General features: G+C 38.3%; 2 protein-coding genes across 3 annotated transcripts; both read left to right on the forward strand.

Annotated features, from left to right (window-relative positions):
- The first annotated feature begins 1,497 nt into the window (after window positions 1-1,497).
- Window positions 1,498-14,003, forward strand: LOC140943479 (uncharacterized). 2 transcript variants are annotated; one of them, XM_073392570.1, is made up of 7 exons: window positions 1,498-1,577; window positions 1,648-1,720; window positions 2,000-2,093; window positions 10,395-10,508; window positions 11,251-11,362; window positions 11,679-11,824; window positions 12,314-14,003. In XM_073392570.1, exons 1-7 carry the CDS (start codon window positions 1,536-1,538, stop codon window positions 12,423-12,425), a joined length of 693 nt encoding a protein of 230 aa, XP_073248671.1. In that variant the 5' UTR covers window positions 1,498-1,535; the 3' UTR covers window positions 12,426-14,003. The 2 variants fall into 2 exon arrangements, with proteins under 2 accessions (XP_073248671.1, XP_073248673.1); XM_073392572.1 differs by lacking the exon at window positions 10,395-10,508.
- A 7,543-nt stretch (window positions 14,004-21,546) lies between these two features.
- On the forward strand, window positions 21,547-23,693 carry LOC140944036 (N(G),N(G)-dimethylarginine dimethylaminohydrolase 1-like). Its single transcript, XM_073393141.1, has one exon. The coding sequence runs from the start codon at window positions 21,600-21,602 to the stop codon at window positions 22,416-22,418; it is 819 nt and encodes a 272-aa protein (XP_073249242.1). The 5' UTR covers window positions 21,547-21,599; the 3' UTR covers window positions 22,419-23,693.
- Window positions 23,694-24,038: the final 345 nt, after the last annotated feature.

Genomic DNA, 24,038 nt, shown 5'->3' on the forward strand with positions numbered 1-24,038 from the left:
AACAATGTGACGTAAACTAATTCACATGTAAACCCTCATAATACGACTTTTGAGGTGTTGCTATGGAAATTCTACTTAATTGGAAGTAGCTCTTCACGCTCACTATGGAAATTGGATCATTACTTCGCCAACTTTGACCAAGAACAAAAGAGTTCATATCACTGTTTAACACTGTAAACTCCAGTGTGAAACTATATTGTCTATAATTTCCTGAAGCCGGTCAATGTCGCTTTCAAATGGAATCGCATATAAACGACTTGTAAATTACACTACAGTCTAGCACAGCCCAACTACACAAGTGGAAGTACCCAAAAGCGTGTTTCTGCACGCATTGGACTACTGTTGCATATTTTATCATCGGAGACATTAATTTGTGTTGAATCTTTACTCCTTCTACAAGGGACCGTATGACAGGGGCACCCAACGACTGTTTTCTGTGAATTATCTGTTCGGAGAAGCAAATATTGCCTAGAATTTCCTATTGCTTGAGTTCTTGATGACCGTTCCATTCAGGTACAATTTTCGAAGATTATCTAATAACTTCCCTTCGATTTTCTGAAGTTTAACTACTTACAAGTTACTCCCCATGTTGAGCTAATTTTCGTAGAAAAAGGAAACCTCAAATTTTCGGATTCAAAAATGTGAGTGAGAGAGGATTAAGAAAAAATCTCACTTTCGTTAAACGTTAAATTGCATCTAAAATTTTCGGGAAAATAATACTGAAGCCCTTGTAATTTCGAAAAGACTCAAGTTCCCCTAGGATGACCGAACAGATACAAATTTCATAGCACCACTCAATAGAATGCATTACCAAAGATCTAAAAGAACTCTGGATAACCTTAAAGTTTTCAATGTATTTAGGAGGAAACCGTCGTTGAGTGCCCCTGGTATGAGGAATTCACATTAACACTACTGTTCACGAGGCGTAACATATTGTGATGTAAAGACTAATTATAACCTTCAAGTTTACTAGTAATATCCAGGAGCACGTAGCGTCCATACACGCACATACGCCCGTGCGTACAGCTGAAATGTGGAAAAAATATGTATTTTTTTATTTTCTGAAGGCATTTTGTCCATTTTATCATTAAAACGGAATGAGAGTTATCTCTTAGTTTTAGTATTTCCTTTATAGTTTTCATTTTATTATTCCATAAACGGACGGCAAAAATCGTTATCAGAATAGTGTGGTGAAAAACGAAAAAAAATTACCCATCTTTGCCCCCTCGCAGCTTTCCCTTCGTTTTTGTTTTCTGAAAAAGTACTGAGGAAAACGCTGGAAATAGCATTTCCGAGACCATGAATTTAAAAATTTTCTGGAGGATTATGCCCCTTGTCCACCTAGTTTGGAGCGCCTTCGGCGTTCGGCGCTCCAACCCTTCTTCAAAATCTCGTGCTAAGGCCACAGCATCTCGACTACTATTGGAGTGGAGACTGGGCTTAATGCACTAATTGCTCATGCGCTGTGTTATTCCATACTGACCAATCTTTGTTTGGTACCGCGGGAGTTAAAGATAGCATTCAAGATCTCCAAGATGCCGAGCAAAAAGAAAAAGTTTAATGCCCGATTTCCACCGGTAAATTCGTCTTTCTACTATGTTTTCTTACTTAGGTGCATAATCTAATCTTTCGTTTTTGCTTTTAAAGGCGCGGATCAAGAAAATAATGCAAACCGACGAAGACGTTGGAAAGGTTGCAGCTGCAGTACCTGTGATTATTTGTATCCTAGCTTGTAGAAACAAAACTTTTGACTTATTTGAAACCGAACTTCGTTCAGATTTTAGTATTCCCTGTTTCCTTTTTTAAATGCACATGAGATATAACATAATAAATGCACATGAGATATAACATAATAACAAGTGAAAAGATTCATTAGCTGGACTATGCTATCACTATTTTTACAAAACTCGGTTGGAAGAGGAAATTCATTCTTGCCTACTTTACCCATGAAGACTTCTAGTGTGTTCTACGTTTTTTCCTTAATTGTTTCATTCCTCAGCTAAAGCACTCGAGATGTTTGTACAGTCCCTGGTAGAAAGGGCGAGTGAATATACAAGAGCCAGGAATGCCAAGACGATGACTACACAACATCTGTGAGTCATTTTTATTTCTTATGTTCTCTCTTCTACATATGCTTAATACTTAACCTATTCCAAAGGAACTGCTTCTGACATTTTAAGTGCTATTTTTGCGTTTCCGTGATCTTTTTATGCTGTTTTGTTCCAGCTTTATTTCTGACAGCTATAATTAGGTCACATAAATTTTAACAATAGTAATATTTCTTGACACAAAGCTTTTAAGATCAATGTTCCATCTGATCTATTTGGAATGTCTGGATTTCTGTTTAACCTCTCGAGTTTAAGGAGGTTTGTATTTAAACACTTACTTTCAACTCTGTACATGGAACTATTTCACTTTAAAACCAAATTCTAAAATGATAAATCAATCGTTATACTAGTAAATTCTTGCTACTCTTGAATCATCAATATTTTATTTCTATTGTCAGTACTGAGACAATACATTCCTTCAGTTGTTATTTTGTTTAACACGCCTGTCTAGACATCACTTTACACGTAGTTAGCTGTAATGTTATGATTTGTTATGTCTTTTTGTTAACTGTGGAGCTGTAAGGTAACTGTCAGGATCATTTTGAACAAGGCAAAATTATTAAGGCTATATAGTGGAACGTCAATTGATAATATTTTTTTCATGCAAAATACCTCTCCATTTCTGACTGGCTTTAAATCCCCATCCAGTTTCTCATAACCTGCTAGCACTAACCAAATTCGGAAGATGATTACAATGATTATTCTAATGTTGATGTCAGTGGTGGAATAATTGAAGATTATCCATGGTTGACATCATGCAAGACTACAGTGCAGCAGCTTAGCTGTTCTGGTTTTGCAGAACTCAGAAAAATGGTGAAAGAGTCTGCAGCTACGAGAAATATCGGGCTTCCTGTAGTGATTAAAAATGATAACAAGAATATGCAAAACTACCACTCAATGAATGTCAACTGGTTTTGAGGGTTCAAGATCTGAAACTTCAGAGGAAGTGGCAAACTTTTTATTTTTTCTGGCCTATAGCCAGTACCCATTATGTCAACATCTGTATAAGTCCGTAAGTCTCATTCTATTGTCCTCATAGCACACGACATTAATGCAGCATTCTCCAGAAAATTTGAAAAGGAGAAAAACATTGAGTAGGCAGCAACTGATAAGATCAAAAGGTGCATCTTTCACATTGCGTGATTGTGTGCAGGAATAGGTATGGTAAGGGAGCAAACCCCTTTCAGTGAGGGAGAATGGGAGCCTCCCCTGGAAAAATTTTATTTTAGGGTTCCTGAAAAGTGCATTTCAGCACGTTGCATTTAAGTGACCAGGGAAAGAAGTTAATTGTCACCTTTATTTACCCATACTTGTATCAACTGAGCAAAAGACAAATAGTGTTGAGGACCAAAATAAAGTGAAATTCGATAGATTTGTCCCGCTTAAAAAAATTATTTTCTGTGCGGAGTTGGCGCCTCTATGTCAACTTGATGACAATTTTAGCCCATCACCGGAGGTTTAATACATGCTAGTGCTCATTTTTTTGGATGAATTTAATATGGTCATTTTTTCCTTTTTTTTAAGCCCAACAATTTAATATTATTTGTATTGTACAAGTACATTGATCATTTTGAAGATAATTAGATGAAAAGAATTAAGTTTTTAAACAGTTAGTAAGTTACAATCAAGATCTGAATTTGATACTTGTTGGTGCCTTTTTTTGAGGACTTTGCTAGCCCTGCATTTTTCCTTTTAAGCTTTAAAAAATGTCATTATCATTAGTGTTTCAAGCTTGATCTCATGCTCTTTTTTTAATGCAATTTTTTCTATTTTTTTGCGTTAAAAAAGTGCATGAGATATCAGGATGCAAACACTAAAAAAATGGGAACTATAAGTTTACTCAGGCGACGATCTAGGATAAATACTGACTGATTTCCTAAACGAGCGCCAAAAAAGGAAGCTTCTAGGGGGGTCTGGCGCATGCTTCCCCTAAAATTTTTTTTGGGATTTCAACTCCCAAAAGTCTTTTGAGTCATTCAGACAGGATATTTACTGTCTGCCAAAACTGTATGACAGATTTCAACCAGGAAAATTTTTTGGTTTAATTAAAAATATGTTATTGTGAAAAATCTGACCAATTTCCATAAAACAGTGGAAATCAGTGTGGATCCACGCCTGGTGCTACAGTTTAAAAGACTTCACAAACAGCTAAGTTAGACCAACGGCATACCGAAATGAGTCAAGGTTTTCTCAAGTTTACTCCAACTCCCTTATTTATTGAAATACTTTTTAGAACAATATAAACATAGGAAACAGGAAACAAACGTATTGAAAACAAAAACAACAACAAAACAAAGTGGGTGGGTGAAACAAACCACTGAATTATTGAATTTTACCATTTGAAAAAAGGTTTCCTTGTAGCACGCTGCATTACTATTTAACCTCCGGAGCAGAGGTACCAGGTTCAATAACCAGCATCAACCATTTTTTCTATAAATGTAATAGATGTTATTTCATTTTTATGGTTACTTGCTCCAGTAACAAAAGAACTCCAAATTATTATTCCTGGGAGTTTTACAGCTTCAGAACTTGTTCTTAAGGTCAAAAATTATCATTATTCTTAAAAGCAAGCATGCCATTCCTGAATGAAAAATATTCCCTAAGGTGAAGAAAATGGTCTCGCACAATGATGCAAACAAATGGAGCCAACAGTCACTAAGTGTTTTGTATTTCACGTGTGAAGTTTTGTGCTAATGGTGTGTCAATGAACATTCATTACTTTGAAAGAAGTGATCATTAGAAAATTTCCATCTTTTGATCAGACAAAGGAATTTTTACTCCAATAATGCAATCCATTCCTGACAAATGAATAACTTACAACAGTTGCCTTAACGTGTGTCAAACTTTAATTGCTCTGTTGTGAAACGTGTCATGTTTGGCACCGTATTAAAATGTGTTTTTTTCCCAAGGGCTTCAATGTAATAATAATTATTATTATTCCTTGGAGTTTTTTAAACTCTCAAACTTCCTCTTTGTTAATATCTTAAATTCTTTAGGTGAATAAATATTTTGTTTTAAAACTAAACACAAATCAAGTCAGATTCTTCATTCTGATAAACTGTCGCCTACTTTGCGTGTGAACAATAAAATTGTCAAACACTTTCCTTGGAATGTTTGGCGGCAAAATCTGTCATGTTTGCACCCAATAAGAACATGTCATGAACATGTCATGCTTGTCGCATGTACATGCTTAGATGCAACCGAAGGTGGAAGCTAGATCATTAGCCTGCATAGCAAGAGTTTCTCATCGAGTTATTGCGCGAAGGTTAGAGCGGGAGCAGAAATCAAAAAGGTGGAAGGGGGAGGGGAGGGGAAAAGAGGAAACGCTTGCCTGCAAACCCCACGATTCTGGAAAACGCCGCTTGATATTTTACAGTTTGGTTCATTTGTAAATTGACAGCTCATCAAAATAGAAGATAAAACGAACAGATTACCCCTGGATTACCAGATTTGTAAAATTAATTTGTTCTCTAATAGAACACGTTCCAGGCGATTGCAGAAACTGTAATAAAAAAGGTTTACGATAAAAGAAGGTTAAAACTTTGAGAGATTGCTGCCGAATTTCTTGTTTTTTTATTATGTGGCTTTATCTCATCTGAAATCTTGTTGAAATGTCAAAAATGATTTTTCCGGGCAATTCACTCTGCTGGGTATAAGTTTTGCAGAGTGGCTGCTCTTCAGCCCGTGTCGAAACGTTCTCTACAATACATGCCACTAAATGTCCAATAAACAAAAAGAATCTTTTCATTTCAAAAAGCTTACAAATCCAGTGTTCTCCTTATCAGGCGGTAACCGGTAAAATTTACCGCTTGAAACAACACTTCTTACCGCCTGCAACCTCTTGAAGTGTTATTAAAATCCAATAAATTTTTTAAAAAAATATGCAAGTTGTGATCCAAGCCGATCCCCGCAAGAAAAGGAAGTAAATATGGAAAAACAAAAAGTATACACAGCTGTTCTCCCTAATTACTTTATTTAAATGCTGACTGGCACCTTTCAAAGCACTGCAGGCTCACAATTTTTTTTGTGGGCGTCTGTCCCAATTCTAAGCTTTTTCGACCAGCAGGAAAAGTTCGCAACTTCTGCGACTTGTGTTACTAAATTGACCTCAAGGCTGTGCTCTAATGGCGCCCGGTTGTCTGAGGCAACTAACATTTAGCTGCGGACGACTGAAAAAAAATTCCCGGTCACCCGGCGGGGCACTCTTGCTTCTAGTGCAGTGTTCAGTTAAGTGGGCAGAAAAATTAACCATACCAGTGTTGGCTTGTTGAGTCAGAGTTTACTAAACCCTACAGAAAATGTGATTGGGTGACCAACTTGGAGGCCTGGGCACCCCAGCTGGAATGGTTGGTAGCCCGAAGGGCTCCCTGAAATTTTTATTTAGGTGACCAACTTTGAGGTCTGGGCGCCTTAGTTAAAATGCTTGGGATCCCGAAGGGCTCCCTGATATTTTCCTTAGAGCACAGCCTTGGACCTAGAGGCAAAGGCAGCCTTCATTCACAAAATTCTTTGTTTTGAGGTGTTTAAAATACTTTTCAGTCAATTTGACAGGATGCTCGAAAATAAAAGCTTTCATGAACGCGAAGCCCCTCTCCTGTCGGGAGAGTGCACCTCTGGTGCATATTTTGGCCTTACCAGTCAAGAATGGTCCCTTACCTGCTAAGCTAAAATTAAGGGAGAACACTGCAAATCGCTGGTCCATGGCAGCTTTAGCTAGTGTCAAGTACCAATGTTCTGATTTACGTTGACAGTGTTTTCAAAATCAGCCGTCGGCCGTCGCATCCGACGGCAACTTTTTGATTTGCGACGCCTACTTTCCCTTAGGTAAACTATATGACAAATAAAACTTTTGATAAAAAGTGGTAAGTGTTCACAAAGCTGTTGCGAGCAAGCAAACTTGAAATTTTTCTGGAGAATTTCGCCAAAACATCTTGAGTCTGCTTTTACAATACGTTCTCTGCGTAACGTTGAGGACGAGTCGAAGACTGGGTCTCAGTTACAGGGAACATTGTAGTTAGCGGTTTCTGAAGCGACTCTATATAAAACGCCACATTTCGTCTCCAAGAACACGGCAGAATGGCAGAAAAGCGACAGCGTGGTTTACGGGAGATGTGGTCGCTGACAGTGACAAACAAGAAAAAGAAAAAGGATGCTGCGGGTAATAATGTGGTTAAAGCGTACCCTAATATTGTGGTTAATAAAGTTACTAAAAGCATCAAAATTTATCAGTATTTTCGATATCTAAAATTTGCTAGTTCTGCGTCTCAAAATGCGGGAAAATGCGCCTCCAAGAGTCTAGAAATTCAAAATTTCCTGGCGGGGCATGCCCCCAGACCCCCCTAGAGAGCAAGGCCCTCCGGGCCTTGCAACTCCTACTCAAATAAACGCAACTCCTACTTCAAGAACTGTTGAAAACCCTGGTTGATGTTATCTCAAACAACCAGTCCATTTTTTTCCAGTCAGATCCGCACGCCCTTATTCCCAATAATCTGGCCTTCCCTTGTCTCCACCGTACTGCTCGATCTCCCATTATACTTTGAAGACTCTGATCTCATAAACCATGAAACAAACTTGATTCAAATAAATATCAGTCCAAAGCATTTGTAATCTGCGACCACAATAAGATGAGACCAGATCTGTGACGCATGTAAACAAAGCATACCTGGTTTGATTGATGTTTCGAGTGCTAAGTAATCAACACTACCAGCACCACACCAATCAGAAGCTGCGTTTGTGGGTGAACGCACTTTTTCAAAAACATGGGGTTTGCGGGCAAGCGTTTCCTTCTTTCCCCTCCCCCTCCCCCTCCCCGGTCATTCCTTTTTTTTGCTCTCGTCCCAACTTTCTAGACGACCTCGCGTGGCAACACTTGCTACGCAAGCTACTAGATCATCTATTAAGTTTATTTGTGTTAGGTTTTAATGAGGTGTACAAGTAACTCAAATACTAGCTATATATTGGTCATAATTTTGATGAACAATTTTAATTATCATTCGAAGCAAATTTTTCTTCCTTTTCATTGGCTGAAAGCTCACCACGTGACCTGCCAATAACTGCCTACAAATAACGGTCTGCTCATGCACAATGTCATCCAACTGTGTTTGGCTGCAAATAATATTTTGCTCATGCGTTACATTCTTGTGTGAAAAAAGGCAGATCGCTTCGCTTCCCGAAGATATTCATTGAAAAACAAACTTGGTGATCGAATGATAAAACAATTATTGAACTCGGTTATCACAAAATATTGTGATTTGCCAGTGTCTCGCACATCAATTATTTGCCGAAGCCTTCAGCTTCGGCAAATAATAGATCTGACAAATTACTATATTTTGCTCAACCTCGTCCAATAATTGTTAATTATTTACTTAACTAACAAACATTTTTTAAAACATCAACTGGCAAGAAACTGTTGTGAATGCGGTTTGAATGATCATTGCACTTTGTCAGTATATTAGAAGGATCATCTTTTCAAAAGATAGACTATAAGAAGTTGAAAAATTAGTGAAAACTAAGATGTATGATTTTGCCCAAAAGCATGTAACCCTGAAGCATCTAAATTTCCCTTATTTGGCTTGAGAGTCATCCCTGTCAATCCCTGTCTAAAAAGATAGCTAACAGCATGTTTTTCAGTCCTTATCAGTCCTTCAAGTATGTCCATAACCAAGAGAGAATAATCTAAGAGAGGGTATCCCTATGCGCCATAATAATTATTTGAAATCTATGTAAAGTTGTATGTAAAATTTGTGTGCCGTGAAGGTTGTTTTTGTCAGTTGTTTTTGTGACCTGCACAGTCTAGTTTCACTGAACGTGACATGTTTCACAGCCAAACATTTGAAGTTTGACAACCATTATAGCAATTATTGCACCAAAGATTTATGTTGTTGACATTTTTCTTATTAGCGAGTTCCCATCATTATTTTATACCAATGAATTTTATTTAGAAAAGATTGCAGTATTGGAGTCAAAATTTCACTTTAATAAATTAAAGATTGGGATTTTCTAACGGTAGCTCATTTGAAGTAACGAATGTTATATGCTCACACACCGTCATGTAAACATTCAAAGGCAAATAGTTCACATGTGAAATACAAAACCCTTAGTAGGGGGCTGGCTTCAGTCGTTTATGTTAATGTGCAAGATATTTTTTCTCTCTTTCCAGGAATATTCCTCATTCAGACACAGCACAAGTGCATTTAAGAATAGTTCTTAAATGCACTCCAAAGAATAGTTATTATTCTTTGGAGTTTTAAAGTCAATATTGTCTTCTTAACATCTAAATACTTGCGAGGAATTCTGCTGTGCGAACACAAGTAAGGTCAAATGCTTCAAGCTGCTAAACAGTCCCTTACATTGCACTTAAACATTCGTCTAACGCTGTTAGAAATTTAAAATAATGTTGGGCAGCAAAACATCAAGTTCACCCGTCATGTTGCTTGCTGTGCGCAGCCCTCCTGCTGTGCATGATCGGCAGTGAAATGAATTACCCACCAAGTTTAAAATAACATGATGCCATTCTTACCAACTATTGAGGTATCATCCTTACAAGAGTCATGCAGTATGACACAGAACCAAGAATAGATTTTAAATAATTTATTTGGGAAGGTCATGCATGGGGAATTTGCTCTCTTAGATTATTCTCTCTTGCCATGACTTAATGGTATAGGCTGAGCCATTTACATTTAAATGTTATATGACATAAACAACAGGTAAAAAAATTTACATTTACGGTTAGTGAAGCTGGCGAGTGTGTTGTCATTTGCACATGCTAAGCTGCGCTATGGTGTGTACGAATAATTTGCAAAGTAAGAACTTTTTGTAAATAAATTTTCTTGCTTGATAAGTAGTTTTCCATCTCAGAGGACATTGTAAGTCCTTTTACTTTTTATTTTGAATGGCCTCTGTATATGTGCATTTCTTGATGCTAAGATAGCAAACTTAGAAAACTAGGAGATAAAAAGAAAAGTTGCATAATGTTGTGCTTTTGAGCTTGGGCTAGCCTTCATCAAGCCTGTAAGATACAATCACGTGTATTTGACTTTGTATTGTCTGGAAGAAGTCAATCCTGGCATTTTGGCAATAATATTCTGAGTTTGGTTCAATTTCACTACGTAATACTGTAATTGCCCCCGAGGATTTCCAAAGCACTCATGCAACAATCCCATGTATGAATAATTTCATATAAAAAGGAAGTAAATTTTGATTGGTTCTCCAAAAAAAACCTGCATTGGAACAGAGTTCTCTATACGCTTTAGGGTTATATGCTTCTGTTTTGTCCCATCTCTACAGGAAGCGGTGCATTACATCAGAAAACCAATTTGACTTTTTGAAAGATTTAGTGGCAAATGTTCCAGATCTCCCTTCCAATGAAGAAGAAAGAGATGGAGAACCAAAGCCAAAAAGGTATGGAATATCTGGTGTGTGTGAAGTACATGTACCTCATGTTGAAACAGAAGAGTATCATACAACTGTAGCTTAAAGTTTTAATAATCATTCATCATACAATAAAATATTGTCCAAACAGTGACTTGTTTGACTCTTCACTGGATATTGACCATATACTTACCTGACAATAACTGACATTGAACATTTTCATAAGTCATTGCTAGCATGCCAACCTTGATTGGTTTTCTCTCAGCAAGGTTGTTAAATGGACTAATCAGGTGCAAACTGGGTTGGTACAATTTCACTAACAGCTTATTTCTGAAACATTTCAAGAACTGTTTTTTAGTTTGGTCAAACTGTTTTTAAAAAATAAGGATTACAAATAATATTGTATTAAGTAAGCTGTGTTGAAATTCATAAGGAAATCTAAATAACTGGATAATATTTTTGGGTAAACCTACTTAATTCAAAACTTAGATTGTGTTTTAAATCATTCGTGTTGCCATAGCAATGATTGTAATCTGAACTTGAGCCTCAAATATTTATTGTTTTATAAATTTATTTTGGCCATGCCAAATTTGAGCCTTACATGTATAACCGCAATGAGTCTTAAATAACACTCCAATGAATTGGAACTACTCAACAGTTTGACCAGCTACAGCTGCTGCTGACTTCTATACAGTGTAATGCTGACCACAATATTTGGATTGTCACCAGGTCATTAAAATGTTTAAAGTTATGGTTACTGTAATACTTTCAGAAAAAGGACTCCTAAACCTCCCACCCAAAAAAAAGAAAGGAAGAAATCAGAGAAAAGAAAACCTCAAGCTACCACAGTGTCAGATGACTCTGAAGAGGAACTTGATTCTGAGGTACAAATATTTAAGTTAATTTTGTGTTGTTCACTATGTACAATATGAACAGTGCTGCAAAGCCTTATGGGCACAAAGTCATTAAATTGAAGGTTGCATTGCATAAACCACCATCATTTTGAGAAATGGTTCATAGTACAGGAGAACAAACGAAATGATGGATCAATAGTTTGAAGTAATTTAAACCTTATCCAGCAATACCCACTCAAACATATCATGGCCAACAATACTGGATGAAGTTGGACCAATAAGCTAGTTCCATTTGTACAGAGCTTAAAAACGAAAACATTCACGTGATTGTTTGTTTGATGACCAGGAAGAAGAGTCATCATCTGAAGGAACAAGTAATCATAACAGTGCTACAAATACCACATTCAACTCTTCCAGAAGTACACCTTTACCATTGTCAGTACCTTCTATTACACTAACGAGACCCAGTACAGATGATACTTGTAATCAACAGTAAGTGTCCTTTTCCAATGTTATTTTGAATAAAACAGTGGGGTCTCAATATCGTATACTAATACTAAAATTAGGGTTTTGTGTTTGTCCATGTTAGATTCTTTCATTTTGTAACAAAGCATGTGTTATTGTGTTCAGTTCACTGATTAGCTATTTTCATGCATGGTAGAAAAGTTGATCTTGGAATAACTGAATTCATTTGAGCCTTCTGGGTGGGACCTTGAAATAGGGGCCTCCAGAGTTTAAACAGATCTTTTTGTAAAAGACCAGGGGCCCGTTTCTCGAAAGTCCCGGTAACTTTTCGAGCCCGAAAACATACATTCAAATCGAAGTGTAAAGAATAAGAGCACGGGTCCTGGCTAGCAAACTACTTCATTTTGTTTTATTAACTGATAGTTTTATCATGTTATGGCGCACAGAACCGTGTGTGTATGTGTGTGTGTGTTCCTTTATTGTATTATTCATCAGAATGTCTGTATTTGTTGTCAGATCTAAAGCACCATCTGTTTCTATGGACATGCCGCAGCAGCTTAACCAAATGTCTACTGCAGGCATGATGGGAAACTCATTACATGATGAAGATGATGATTATGACTCGTGAAAATAATAATAACTATTTGATAGACTCTGATTGCCCAAAATATTTTACTTATTTTTCCCTGCTGGCAGAGTCTACTTTTCTGTTTATTATTGGCAAGAGTAGGGAACTTATTTTTAATAATATACCTTTTTACTGCTCCATTTGTGTCTCATAGTACTAAATGTGCGGTGAGTTTTCGTAGATATTGAGCTAGAATTGCTTTGCCAGATGGGTCAATAGCCCCGTATTTTTTTCTTTTTTGACGTAGACCAGTGAGCGAAAACCCTTTGACACCGCTGATTTGTTAAAAACTAAGGAATATAAAGCTCTGCAAAGGCCGCAAAATTTTTACAGATGTTTGTTTGGTGACGGGCAAGTTCTACCCTACGAACAGAGTCTCCTTCAATCTTCCTAGACAAGTTGGTCAGATGAAGGTAAGATCGAAGTGATTCTGCAAGTTCGTGCCTTCCACCATAAAATTTGGAGATTTTACAGAGCAATATCTTCACGTATCACTTTGAAAAACTTGGCATATTCACTTTTTTTAGGGTGCTTCTTAAGCGGCAATGATGGATATTCGCCAACTATTGTTTCTGTTCAAAATATGAAAATATGTGTAAGGGAGGGAAGGGTCTATTGAAGTTTCATAGTGTACTTTATTATAGGAAATTTACGCGACTTAATTCAAGTCGAATTTAACAGAAAACGGCTTTCAAATAAAGGAAATGGACGCAAAAGAGGGGTTAACATTAAAATGAAGGAAATTAACGCGACGTTGACAAAGAAAGAAAACTTGTTCAGACAACAGGAACAAAGTTAAACGTATCATCCTAAATGGAAACTTTGTTCGTGGTACTTAACCTAAATTAACACACGAAGGGGAAGAAGCGAAAAAAAAACTGACCACTTCGAGGGTTCTTGACAGTTTCCCTGATACTGGTGGATCTCACCCTGTTAAAATACTTCTCTTTCTTAGGTGTCAAGAATCTCAAAAGTGAATCGTGAATTTGGAGCCAAAATAATGGAAATTACGGTCGCCGAACAAAAATTAAGGCGAATTTTTGAAATTCACGTTAATTTCATGAAGCGTTAATTCCTGTAATAAAGTATGCGCCAACCTTGTTATCTGCCAGGATATGTCGATATGGAATATGTTCAAGGCAAGTTTTCCCTCTTTGACAGCCTTTCTAATTTCTTAGAAAAGTTAAAGTCTTCTGTTTTGTTTTTGTTCCTTCCGATTTGATGCGGTAGTATGATTGTAAAGATAATGGATAAATGGCTATAATTATTGTATTTTTACAAAGAATAACAGAAAACTTGTAAATATCTCATGTGCCAATGCAACTTAATTTCAATAGCTGGGACAATATTTTATAGACTACAAATAGTCTCTTATTTGGTCAGGGATAATATGCAGTCATCTTCATCGTGGGTGCCGGACACGGTGCTTTAATCCTCACGCATTTCCTCTGGTATTTCACTTGTTGTATTTTTCCTGAGGACTAGTCGTCATCTACATATACGGTCCATTTAAGAAAGATTTTCATGTCAGCCCCTTGTGCTTTTACTTTAAAAATAATAAAAATGAATAAATTCGTGGGTTTTTTTGCAGTTTTGTCGCAGCCGTGCAGGACCCTGGTGCGTTCGCTTTGTCGAGGAAACTTAAAATTTGGTTAATTCTCACCCTAGTCGTGCAGATACCACAACGAAATTCGCAAAAAAAGCGTGATACACATGCAGAGTTGTTGTTCTGTTTACTGCTATTATTTTGAAGTAGTTTACACGTTCATGTTCCCGTTCCCGTTGCCGTTACCGTCGTAGTCTGTTAAGGAAAAAGAAAGAAAGGAAGAAGGAGACATGGCCAACGGCTTAATACCGCCACCCAATGAAATTATCATCTGAACTGAGACCAGCACGATCTTACTATTTGTTTTTAAAGATCCTGGGGCTAGTTAAATGAAACCCAACATTAGACTTTTGTTAAAACAAAGTTTTAAGGTCGGAACACACTAGGCGACAAGTTGCAGCAACACGTTGCGGCGATAGATCGCTCCGTGTGTACAGGTCAGGTCGGCGGCGCGTCTCTCAGCGGCAAATCGCTTCGTGTGTACTGGAGAACCTTTTGTGAAAATATTTGTCTCTACAACAGATTTTGTCGCCGCAATAAATCTCACACACTTCAAGCTGTCGGAGATAGGGATTAGGTGCAGTGTTATTAAGCGGTTAAAGGAACAGTATTCCGTTACTGCGCATGCACCAAACTTTGATTTTTGGACAGGATGTCGCGAAATTAATAGATGCGAGGAGAGTAAGAGAACCTTGAAAAATCCGTTTACATCGCGCTTTGCCGAGTTCGGTACTACACTAAAACTTCTCAGGATTACAGATCAATGATATATTGTTCCTGTTGAGTTTCGATTTGAGCGAAATAGGAATTTTTTGGAGTTGCTTTTATTGCCGTTGGCCGGATGACCAAAAGATAGGAAGCGCTTTTATGCCGATTGAAGGCTTATTGTTCTGCCAGCTTCCATACAAGCTCAGACAATTGTGAAAGGAATACGCAGAAATGAAACAGCAACAATAGACTGTAAGAAAGAAACCATTAAGACATGAATGTGACTGAGGAGATCTTGTGGAATTAAGCTTCGTGAAGCAGAATTTTTTGCAACGACGCGTTAGTAAACTTTTAAATGAACCTCCCGACGGCCTACAAAATCAAGAACAAACAGGCGCTACATGTGTAGAAAAACTAGTGCAATGAAATCATAATATAATTTTTGACTAACCTCTGCGATAATTCATCGCGCTGAGATTGCATTTTTATTGATATCTTTCAAACGTTTGAGGCTAGAACGCGAGCAAATCAGGCAAATATTACTGAACTTGGAACAATTGACCTCTGACACGAGTTTCACATTAGAAAAGCTTTTTTTAAAGCGAGCGTAACGAGATTTTCGGGTCGCGAGGCGCCCCTGCTAGCGACAAAATTGCGATGAGTCTTCTTGCCGCGAGCCAAATTTTAAAGAAGACGAAAACTTCTTCGAAAGTCTAAAATATTACTTGAGAATGTAAACAACAAATCTCCGTCGGCGGTGCGGTCCGGAAGGAAATCTTGTCGAGTCAATATGACAGTTCTATTGTCTTTTGTGCGTGTGCGCACAATCGGGACACTGTCCCTTCAAAGTCCCTTCAAGCTTCTATCTAAGTGGACTCCAGTGAATTCCGGGGTTCCATAAGGCACCAAGTTTGGCCCAATTCTTTCCTTACAAACTATGGCATTAAGATCTCCTCTAGGTATAAGTGTTTCTTTTGGTCGTCGATGCAGCGGGACCTTGACGATTTATTAAAATGGGCAGATAGGGTTAAATTATTTGGAACCCGAGAAAGCTATCGAGTTCGCAAATTTATTCGCAAATATAAGGAAACTGGAGGTGGAGAAGAAAAAAAAAAGGAACAGTCAAATTTGTAGATAGGGGAACACATGAAAAAGGGGACTTAAGAAAACAAAAAGTACAAGTACAGCTATCATTCCCTATAAACAATGATAACTAGTTATTTGATTTACGGGTTTCATTTGAGGAGACGAAAGCAAGGTTAAGGATAGCTTAAGTTTTATCTGCGAAAAGGCTCGTAAGAATGTTAATTTCATACGTTTGTGATTTCTTATTTCATAACGGGAAACATCTTACAGAAAAGTAAGAGCGTACACATCTAAAACTTAAGATGGTCAACGTCTTAAAGGCTCTTTAACTTAAGACTCTCTTACGATAATGCCGCCTTAGGCTTAAATTATGAATGTGAAGATCTTAGGTTTTTACGGAGTATCCGAGATTTTACCAACAACCGATGAAGTAAGGGACAGACCGTTAGATAAGTGCATGATGAGGGGAAAACAACAACAACAACAACAAAATCATGGACGCCAAGTTGCAAGCCAGCCAAAGCTGAAAAATGTTGCAGAAAGAGAGTGAACCTTCAAGGTATAACAACAGGTGATAATAGAGCCAAACTGCCTGACAGAAAGTGATATAAGCGAGTAACCCACCCAACCCCTCTCCACCCAGACCCTCAACAGTCCTTGGATCCATGTCAACCATCAGGTGTAAAATGAGTTGATATGAGTTCAGTCAATCCCATAATCCAATGAATAACGCGAGTATGGATGTCCGAAATGACTTCATAGTGAGGCAAATGTACATATTGTATGTTATATGCTTTATTCGAATGAAGAATGATCATCGCAGTTGTGAACGCAATTGCATAAATTGCGTTCACAGCTGCGAGGATCATTCTTCATTTCATTTCATTTCCGTAGTTCTTATATGATTTATTTCATATTCATCTATCATATGCTTTATTGCCGTACCTTAATTCAATGAACAATATATACCAAACCAACGTTTATTTTTTTATGATGGTTGTGGGAGAGGAATAACAGAGGCTAGGGATTACAAGTTTGCACGGGGAAGTCTTCCACTCCAAATGGTATCCTCCTCTCCCACATGGTATACATCCAGGAAAACCTGTTAAATTAGAGTTGTTGTGTTGTCTGTGTAGTGTAGTGTATCCTTTTTTATTATATAAACACCAGTGAAATACCAAGTGAGCTTTCGCGCTAAAACTTGATATCTTCACATGTGAAAAATATCACTGTTGCTATGGCTACATAATAAATCGCACCTTTCACACCAAAAAACTATTTTTAAGTGACATGGTTTGGTATTTCGTTGGTGTTTATATAAATATATTTCAACACTCGAAGAGAAATTTCGTATCTCCGCGCGGCCATGTAATATCCTCTATATCTGTTTTAAAATTGTGAAGCACAAATGCAAGAATAGAGAGAAACGATTTTCCAGTTTTTTTAACTTACATTATTCTTTAAAAATCACTACACATGTAGCTGCAGGAAAATACACGTAGTACTTTTATTGGATGTGATAAATATGTACGTTGTTAAGTATAGAAAAAAAGTGTTGAAAATGTTTCTCCGCCCAAATATAATTCCAGTAGAGGGTGTTTGCTGCAAACTGAAAATCCTCCCCATCACTTTTCTAACGAAATTTTTACCGACATGTAACCCCTTTCTTCACCATTCAGACCCTCTAGAGTATTGCCGAGTAAAAACACAGAGAGACGCCTGGGAACGAATAACCCATAGGCACTGGTTTGCATTTCAGGGCGGAAAAACGTAGTACTTTTATTGGATGTGATAAATATGTACGTTGTTACACAGGTAGCCCAAGCTCGAAATATGAGCATCGGCGAGCATCGGCATTGTTGCGTAACATTCAAAATATAAGGATTTGTATGGGAAAAAAAACTTTCGTTTCTGTAACCTACGAAAATGAAAGGATTTCAAAAAAAAACAGCTTACCTTACTTAAAATGTGTGTTCAATCTCTCCTGTGTGGTCCACGGGCCGATTTATGGCCGTTTTATGGGTTTTTATGTTAACGGTTTTCTCTCTATATAAAGGTTTACCAAGGTTGGGCACTCCAGCGAAGCGGCTCGACTGATCCACCGAAGGAAAACGGCCGTAAATTCGCTCCAACTGTTCCAATCGCCTCCAAATTCCGCCTAGGTAACACACGATAGTTCTCCTTTCCATTCGTTACCTTGCTTCAAGACGCCTTTGCACCGAGAGCGAATCAAAGGTCGCCAATCTCTGCAAACCTTCCCGATTGAAGCCATCGACAGAGGCTCGGGATGAGCTCCGCGTTACCCAAACGGTTGAAAGATAGCTTAGCGACCCGGCCTGAGATTCAAATTACTCACACTCGGGGTGGGAGACAGTCTCTTGCTCCCGTTCACATCAATACCCTTGGGCCCTACCCTCGCAAAGGCTAACTTGCACGCATTGTTCTCATTGACCAATCGGAGCTCAAACTGGCGAAATTTGAATTTCAAAACAAAGTACGGAATCGGAATCGTACAGATTCTGTAGTTTACGAAATGAAAATCTGTAGTTTGCGAAATGAAAATCTGTAGTTTGCGAAATGAAAATACTCTGGAGAATGCCGACTTCAAATTCAGCGTGAACAACGAAGGAGAAGACGTCAACAAGAAACCGCGGAGCAGAAGAAACATCGCTTAGCACTGTTAGCACAGCAAAGGCAACGCCGACAACAAGAGACAGATGGAGGAATAGGAGATTGGAATCAGAGGCATTATGATCGTTTTCCACTGTCGAAAACCCAGTTTTCTTAGTTTGCCGGCTTCCCCGCCGATATATAGATCAAAGTCGGCAAAGTTCCAGCTCTGTATTACGGCCCGAAGAATAATAATTTTCGGGCGAACCCCACCGGGCCATATTGTTCTTTGTTTTTTTGTTTTTCTAAATCCGGACGCTAAATGCTAAATCTGCTTTTCAATACGCTGTTAACAATAACACCACATAATACGCAAAAAAGAAGAAGAAAAAAAAAAGAACAACGTATGGACCTTTAAGACAATCTTCGCGGTGGGTCACCCATCCAGTTCGTAACCCCGACTGACAGGGCTTAACTTGAGCACCTGAGCTTAAGTTAAACTTTTCTGGGCGAAACAGCTTTTTTGGGGGAATTTTCTGTTTAGAATATCCGAGTAGACGCAACGAGAATAGACTACGAGTAGTCCCCCATTTTTCCTACAACTACAGATTTTCATTTCGCAAACTACAGAATCTGTACGATTCCGATTCCGTACTTTGTTTTGAAATTCAAATTTCGCCAGTTTGAGCTCCGATTGGTCAATGAGAACAATGCGTGCAAGTTAGCCTTTGCGAGGGTCGGGCCCAAGGGTATTTATGTGAACGGGAGCAAGAGACTGTCTCCCACCCCGAGTGTGAGTAATTTGAATCTCAGGCCGGGTCGCTAAGCTATCTTTCAACCGTTTGGGTAACGCGGAGCTCATCCCGAGCCTCTGTCGATGGCTTCAATCGGGAAGGTTTGCAGAGATTGGCGACCTTTGATTCGCTCTCGGTGCAAAGGCGTCTTGAAGCAAGGTAACGAATGGAAAGGAGAACTATCGTGTGTTACCTAGGCGGAATTTGGAGGCGATTGGAACAGTTGGAGCGAATTTACGGCCGTTTTCCTTCGGTGGATCAGTCGAGCCGCTTCGCTGGAGTGCCCAACCTTGGTAAACCTTTATATAGAGAGAAAACCGTTAACATAAAAACCCATAAAACGGCCATAAATCGGCCCGTGGACCACACAGGAGAGATTGAACACACATTTTAAGTAAGGTAAGCTGTTTTTTTTTGAAATCCTTTCATTTTCGTAGGTTACAGAAACGAAAGTTTTTTTTCCCATACAAATCCTTATATTTTGAATGTTACGCAACAATGCCGATGCTCGCCGATGCTCATATTTCGAGCTTGGGCTACCTGTGGTTGTTAAGTATAGAAAAAAAGTGTTGGAAGGCGGGCTTTTTCTGTGTTGGCAGTTCTGTGTTTGTTTGTTTGTCACTGAGAGAGTTCTGAATGAAATGCACAAGGTGTGAACGTTTGCTTCTCGAAAAGCCCTTTTACTTTTGTGTGGTTTTTGTTTTTCGTCACTTGAAAATTACTTTAGACTCGGAACAACCAATGTTAAAGGAAAAACGGATCATTCCGTCAGTCTGAGGTGGAATAAAAGTTTTGAACATTTCCAAAGAGGCGAGTATTTTTCTGATTGTTCATTCGATTTATTTGTGAGTAGATTTCCTGAGATTTCGCCTTCTTTTCGCCGGGCTGAATTAAAACCCGCTTTTTTTTTTATTAGTAAATACTTTTTCACATGCCCAGTTGTATTTCCTTTGCAGAACCAGCTTTATCCTTCTCTTCAGTCAAACAATCCTTTTGTGCGCCGTAAAACTTTCTCGGAAATAGAAGGCCAGTAAACTTACTCGAGAAGAAAAGACTGCTTCGATCATTCTTCTGTTGCTCAAGTAATATTAGTCAGAGTTTTCTTCACTTTTAATTACATAGTTTTATTTTTCAGTGCACCGTGAAAGTTTCTGTTCTTTATAAGAAATAACTTTCTGTACGCAAATTTTCCTTTTCACCCGCTGTGAAGTAGAGAACAACAACTGCCGGCAGAGTTAAACTTCAAAACAATTAACTCTGCCCGATAACAATTGCTGGAGCTGGATTTGTCTGAGGCGAGCAAAACAAATACCCTTATGGGTAATTTTCTGTATTTTCTAATGATCGGCTGAGTTTAATTTGCGTAAACAAAGACCCTCGCATGGACCAGGTAAGCTTGAAATAGCTAAATGCTGAATCACTGTGAATCATGACTTGGCTGCCAAGTTGCAACTGATCTTTTGCTTTTAAGATCTTTCGGCAGGTTGTTTTCGTACAGAAAATTCATTTTTTCATTGTCAGCAAGAAGTTTTTGAAATAATGTAACTTTAACTTTGTTTAAAGGAAATCCTTCTTACGCGTAGGATTTTGACAGATGTTATGCGTGTTCAACTTGACAACACAAAGCAAAATTTATATATCTGCGCGAAAGCGAAACGAGCAAGTTTAAAAAACTATAGTTGCTTCAAAACCGATTTTTGGGAAGGTTTTACTAGATAAAGATCGACCTTTTTTCTGCCCACATATCAACGCAATAACTTCTACATTAGTGGTCTGCGAAACTACGAGTGTCCGATCGAGCGAGGATTTAAAAATATCAGCTCGAGTGCGACAAAGTTCAGTGACTTCAAACACATTGAGGGCAAGCGTTAATTTTTTTGGGCAAATCACTGTCCAAAGATATGTTGTTTTTGTGTCCACAGTGGAGCTCCGAACCTTATATATCCAGGAACTTCCTTATATGAACACATTTTGTGAGTGCATCTTGAAAAAAATCGGACCTACGCATGCAGATTTCCAGTACAACGCAAGGAAATTGATGTCGTTAAAGTCCGTTTTACTATGAGGTATTCTTTGAGAAAATTAAGTAACGACAAGGTTATAACCACAGCTTGCAACCTTTGAAGACAAATTGCCTGTTCTTTCCAGGTTATGAGAGGAAACATTTTATTTTTTGGCAATAAAATATTTGAAATCCCGCCATTTTTTCAAACCCGGCCAGGGGATCTGGGCAAAAAAGTTCACGCATGCTCATAACGGTTTTCCGCCCTGAAGGTTTGCATGTACTCTTTGCAAACACCGACCGCAAACCGAAGAGGGATACCTAGGTTTTGTTTGGTTCGGTCGATCGAGGCTGTTTCTAGACTTGTGATGAACATGACTGGTAAAGATTTGTCAAAATTTCGATATGACAAGGCCATAGTCTGTGGGATACCTTCATCGCTGCCTGCTGCTGCACAAAGACAGAGTGGTTGCCTGGAGCCGGTTAACTTGAGCAAAGCATTAAACCAACATGCTAACTACGTTCGAGCTTTGAAAAATATGGGATTGAAAGTCATAGAGCTTACAGCGGACGAACAGTACCCAGACTGTGTATTTGTTGAAGATGCTGCAGTGGTGTGTGGTGACATTGCTTTAGTTTGTAGGTTGGGTCACCCAACCAGACGTGGCGAGTCCGCCAGGATGAAAACTGTGCTACAGGAGCTTGGTTTGAGTGTGGAAGAAATGGAACACCCTGCTACTCTAGATGGAGGGGACGTCCTCTTTACAGGTAAAGAATTCTTAGTGGGATTATCTGAGAGAACGAATCAGCAAGGAGTACACATCTTAGCGAAAACGTTCGGTGACTATCCTGTGACAGCCATTTCAGTTTCGAATCACCTGCATCTCAAATCCTTGATGTCGATGGCTGGACCTGACACTGTCTTGGTTGGAGGAAGTAGTGAAGCAGACGACGTTTGGAATGAAGTTGAGAAAAAAGCGAAGTTCAAGTATGAAAAGCTTACTGTTCCTGAGGATAAAGCCGCGAATTGTCTGTTTGTTAATGGAACGCTGTTCCATTTGACCTCAGCAGAAATTCCAAGAAGTTATGAAGTATTCAAGCAACTTCCCGATCCAAAGATTGAGGTGGAAAATTCTGAACTGCATAAAGTTGACGGCGGTTTAACTTGTTTGTCTATACTGATCTGAACTTGATCCCAATCCTCTTTTCAAAGTTTAAAGTTTATATTCGACTTGAAAATAGTGTCATTAGGCCAAGGTTTCAAGAAAGCTGTTGATTTAACAAAATTTGCTGGTTTGCACATGACGTCACGGCGGCCATGTTGGTGGTGTGTTAGGGTTAAGAACAAAAGTATTTCTCTCCTCTGGGAACTAAACCCTATTTTCATGTAAACTCTATGAGAAAATATTCTACTGTATTAACCAAAAACACACCACCAACATGGCCACCTTGTCACGTGGTTGCAAGCCAAGACTCATATGAGTGATTAAACAAACTCAGACGATTGCAAAACGAAATTCCAATTTGTTTAATCATGACACCAAGATCTCTTACCAGTTTATCATAACTGAGACAAAATTGGTGATTATTAATTTATTTTTGATTAAAACAGAAGATCCTAGACATGAAAGAAAAAGGACCCACTTATGGGCAACCCTCCTATTATAGCTTGTGTAACTGTGCATACTGTCCAGTTACACGCATGAAGCAAGTTCCTTTGCATTTATTTATTTGTTTATTTCTCACAATCTATGGTCAAAGACCAAAGGATAATCTTTAAACCATATAAAAACAGACCACCTTGTCCTGTCAATGCTGAAATCAGGGCTGCCAATTGGTGGTTTTCACTGTCAGACAATCAAAAATAAAATGGGAAACCTTTTGATACAGAAAGTCTAGAATCTGGGAAGTGAAAGAAGATAAATGTACAAAAAGCCTCGCCAAGAATCAGGTCTGTGCAATATTTCTAATGTGAGATACTTGGAAAAACGTTTTACCCAAATTTATAAAGCTTTGTATGTAGAGACAATATGTTTGTGTCCCTTTCAGGGGCACAAATATGGCCGCCAGAAACCAACAGAAACATCTGCTTTGAGTTTTCCTACTAATGCGTGAATTCCTTGCTTGAGGAACCTATAACGATTGAAGTCTGAGACAAGGAATTGGTAATGTTTTCAACCCACATAAGAGCTTTCCTTGCCGTCAGCTAAATGCCGCGTCACGCGAAAGCCTGGAAATTCAAGTGTCCTGTATCACAAAACGAAGAACCCTTTTGAACCGAAAATTTGTTTGTATATAGGTTTTAAGGTGCTGTAATACCACATGAAAGTAGAAACTCAAAAGAAGTGATAGTTTCTTAGTTTGAATTTTGGTGATGTCGTGTGAAAACCAAGAATAACCATTTAGATAAGAGACATTTTTACCATTATGCATGATAAGTAACACATTCACTCAAGAAGTCAAGAAAATTTTCTTTCATTTGAGGAAGTATGAAAGAACACAAGTTGAATCAAGTGATATTGTCACTGCCATTGGACTCTGTTTTTTTTTTTCACTAATTTGTGGTGAAACCAGTTATGTAAACTACTAGGCTGATATAACAGCTTGCATTTTGTAACTATAACTCTGGTTTCCCCACAAAATGACATCTGAGGAACAAGCACAGAAATTCCATATGGATGCATGATGTGTCACTACCCATATCTGGGTGGTGCTTCTAAATGGTTGAAGGAAATTTCTCTTGTGGCATGACCAATCAGAAACACTACCCAGATCTGGTATAGAATTTCTCTACTTGCTCCTCAGAC

Source organism: Porites lutea, chromosome 7 (assembly GCF_958299795.1).
Source record: "Porites lutea chromosome 7, jaPorLute2.1, whole genome shotgun sequence".
Lineage (NCBI taxonomy): Eukaryota > Metazoa > Cnidaria > Anthozoa > Scleractinia > Poritidae > Porites > Porites lutea.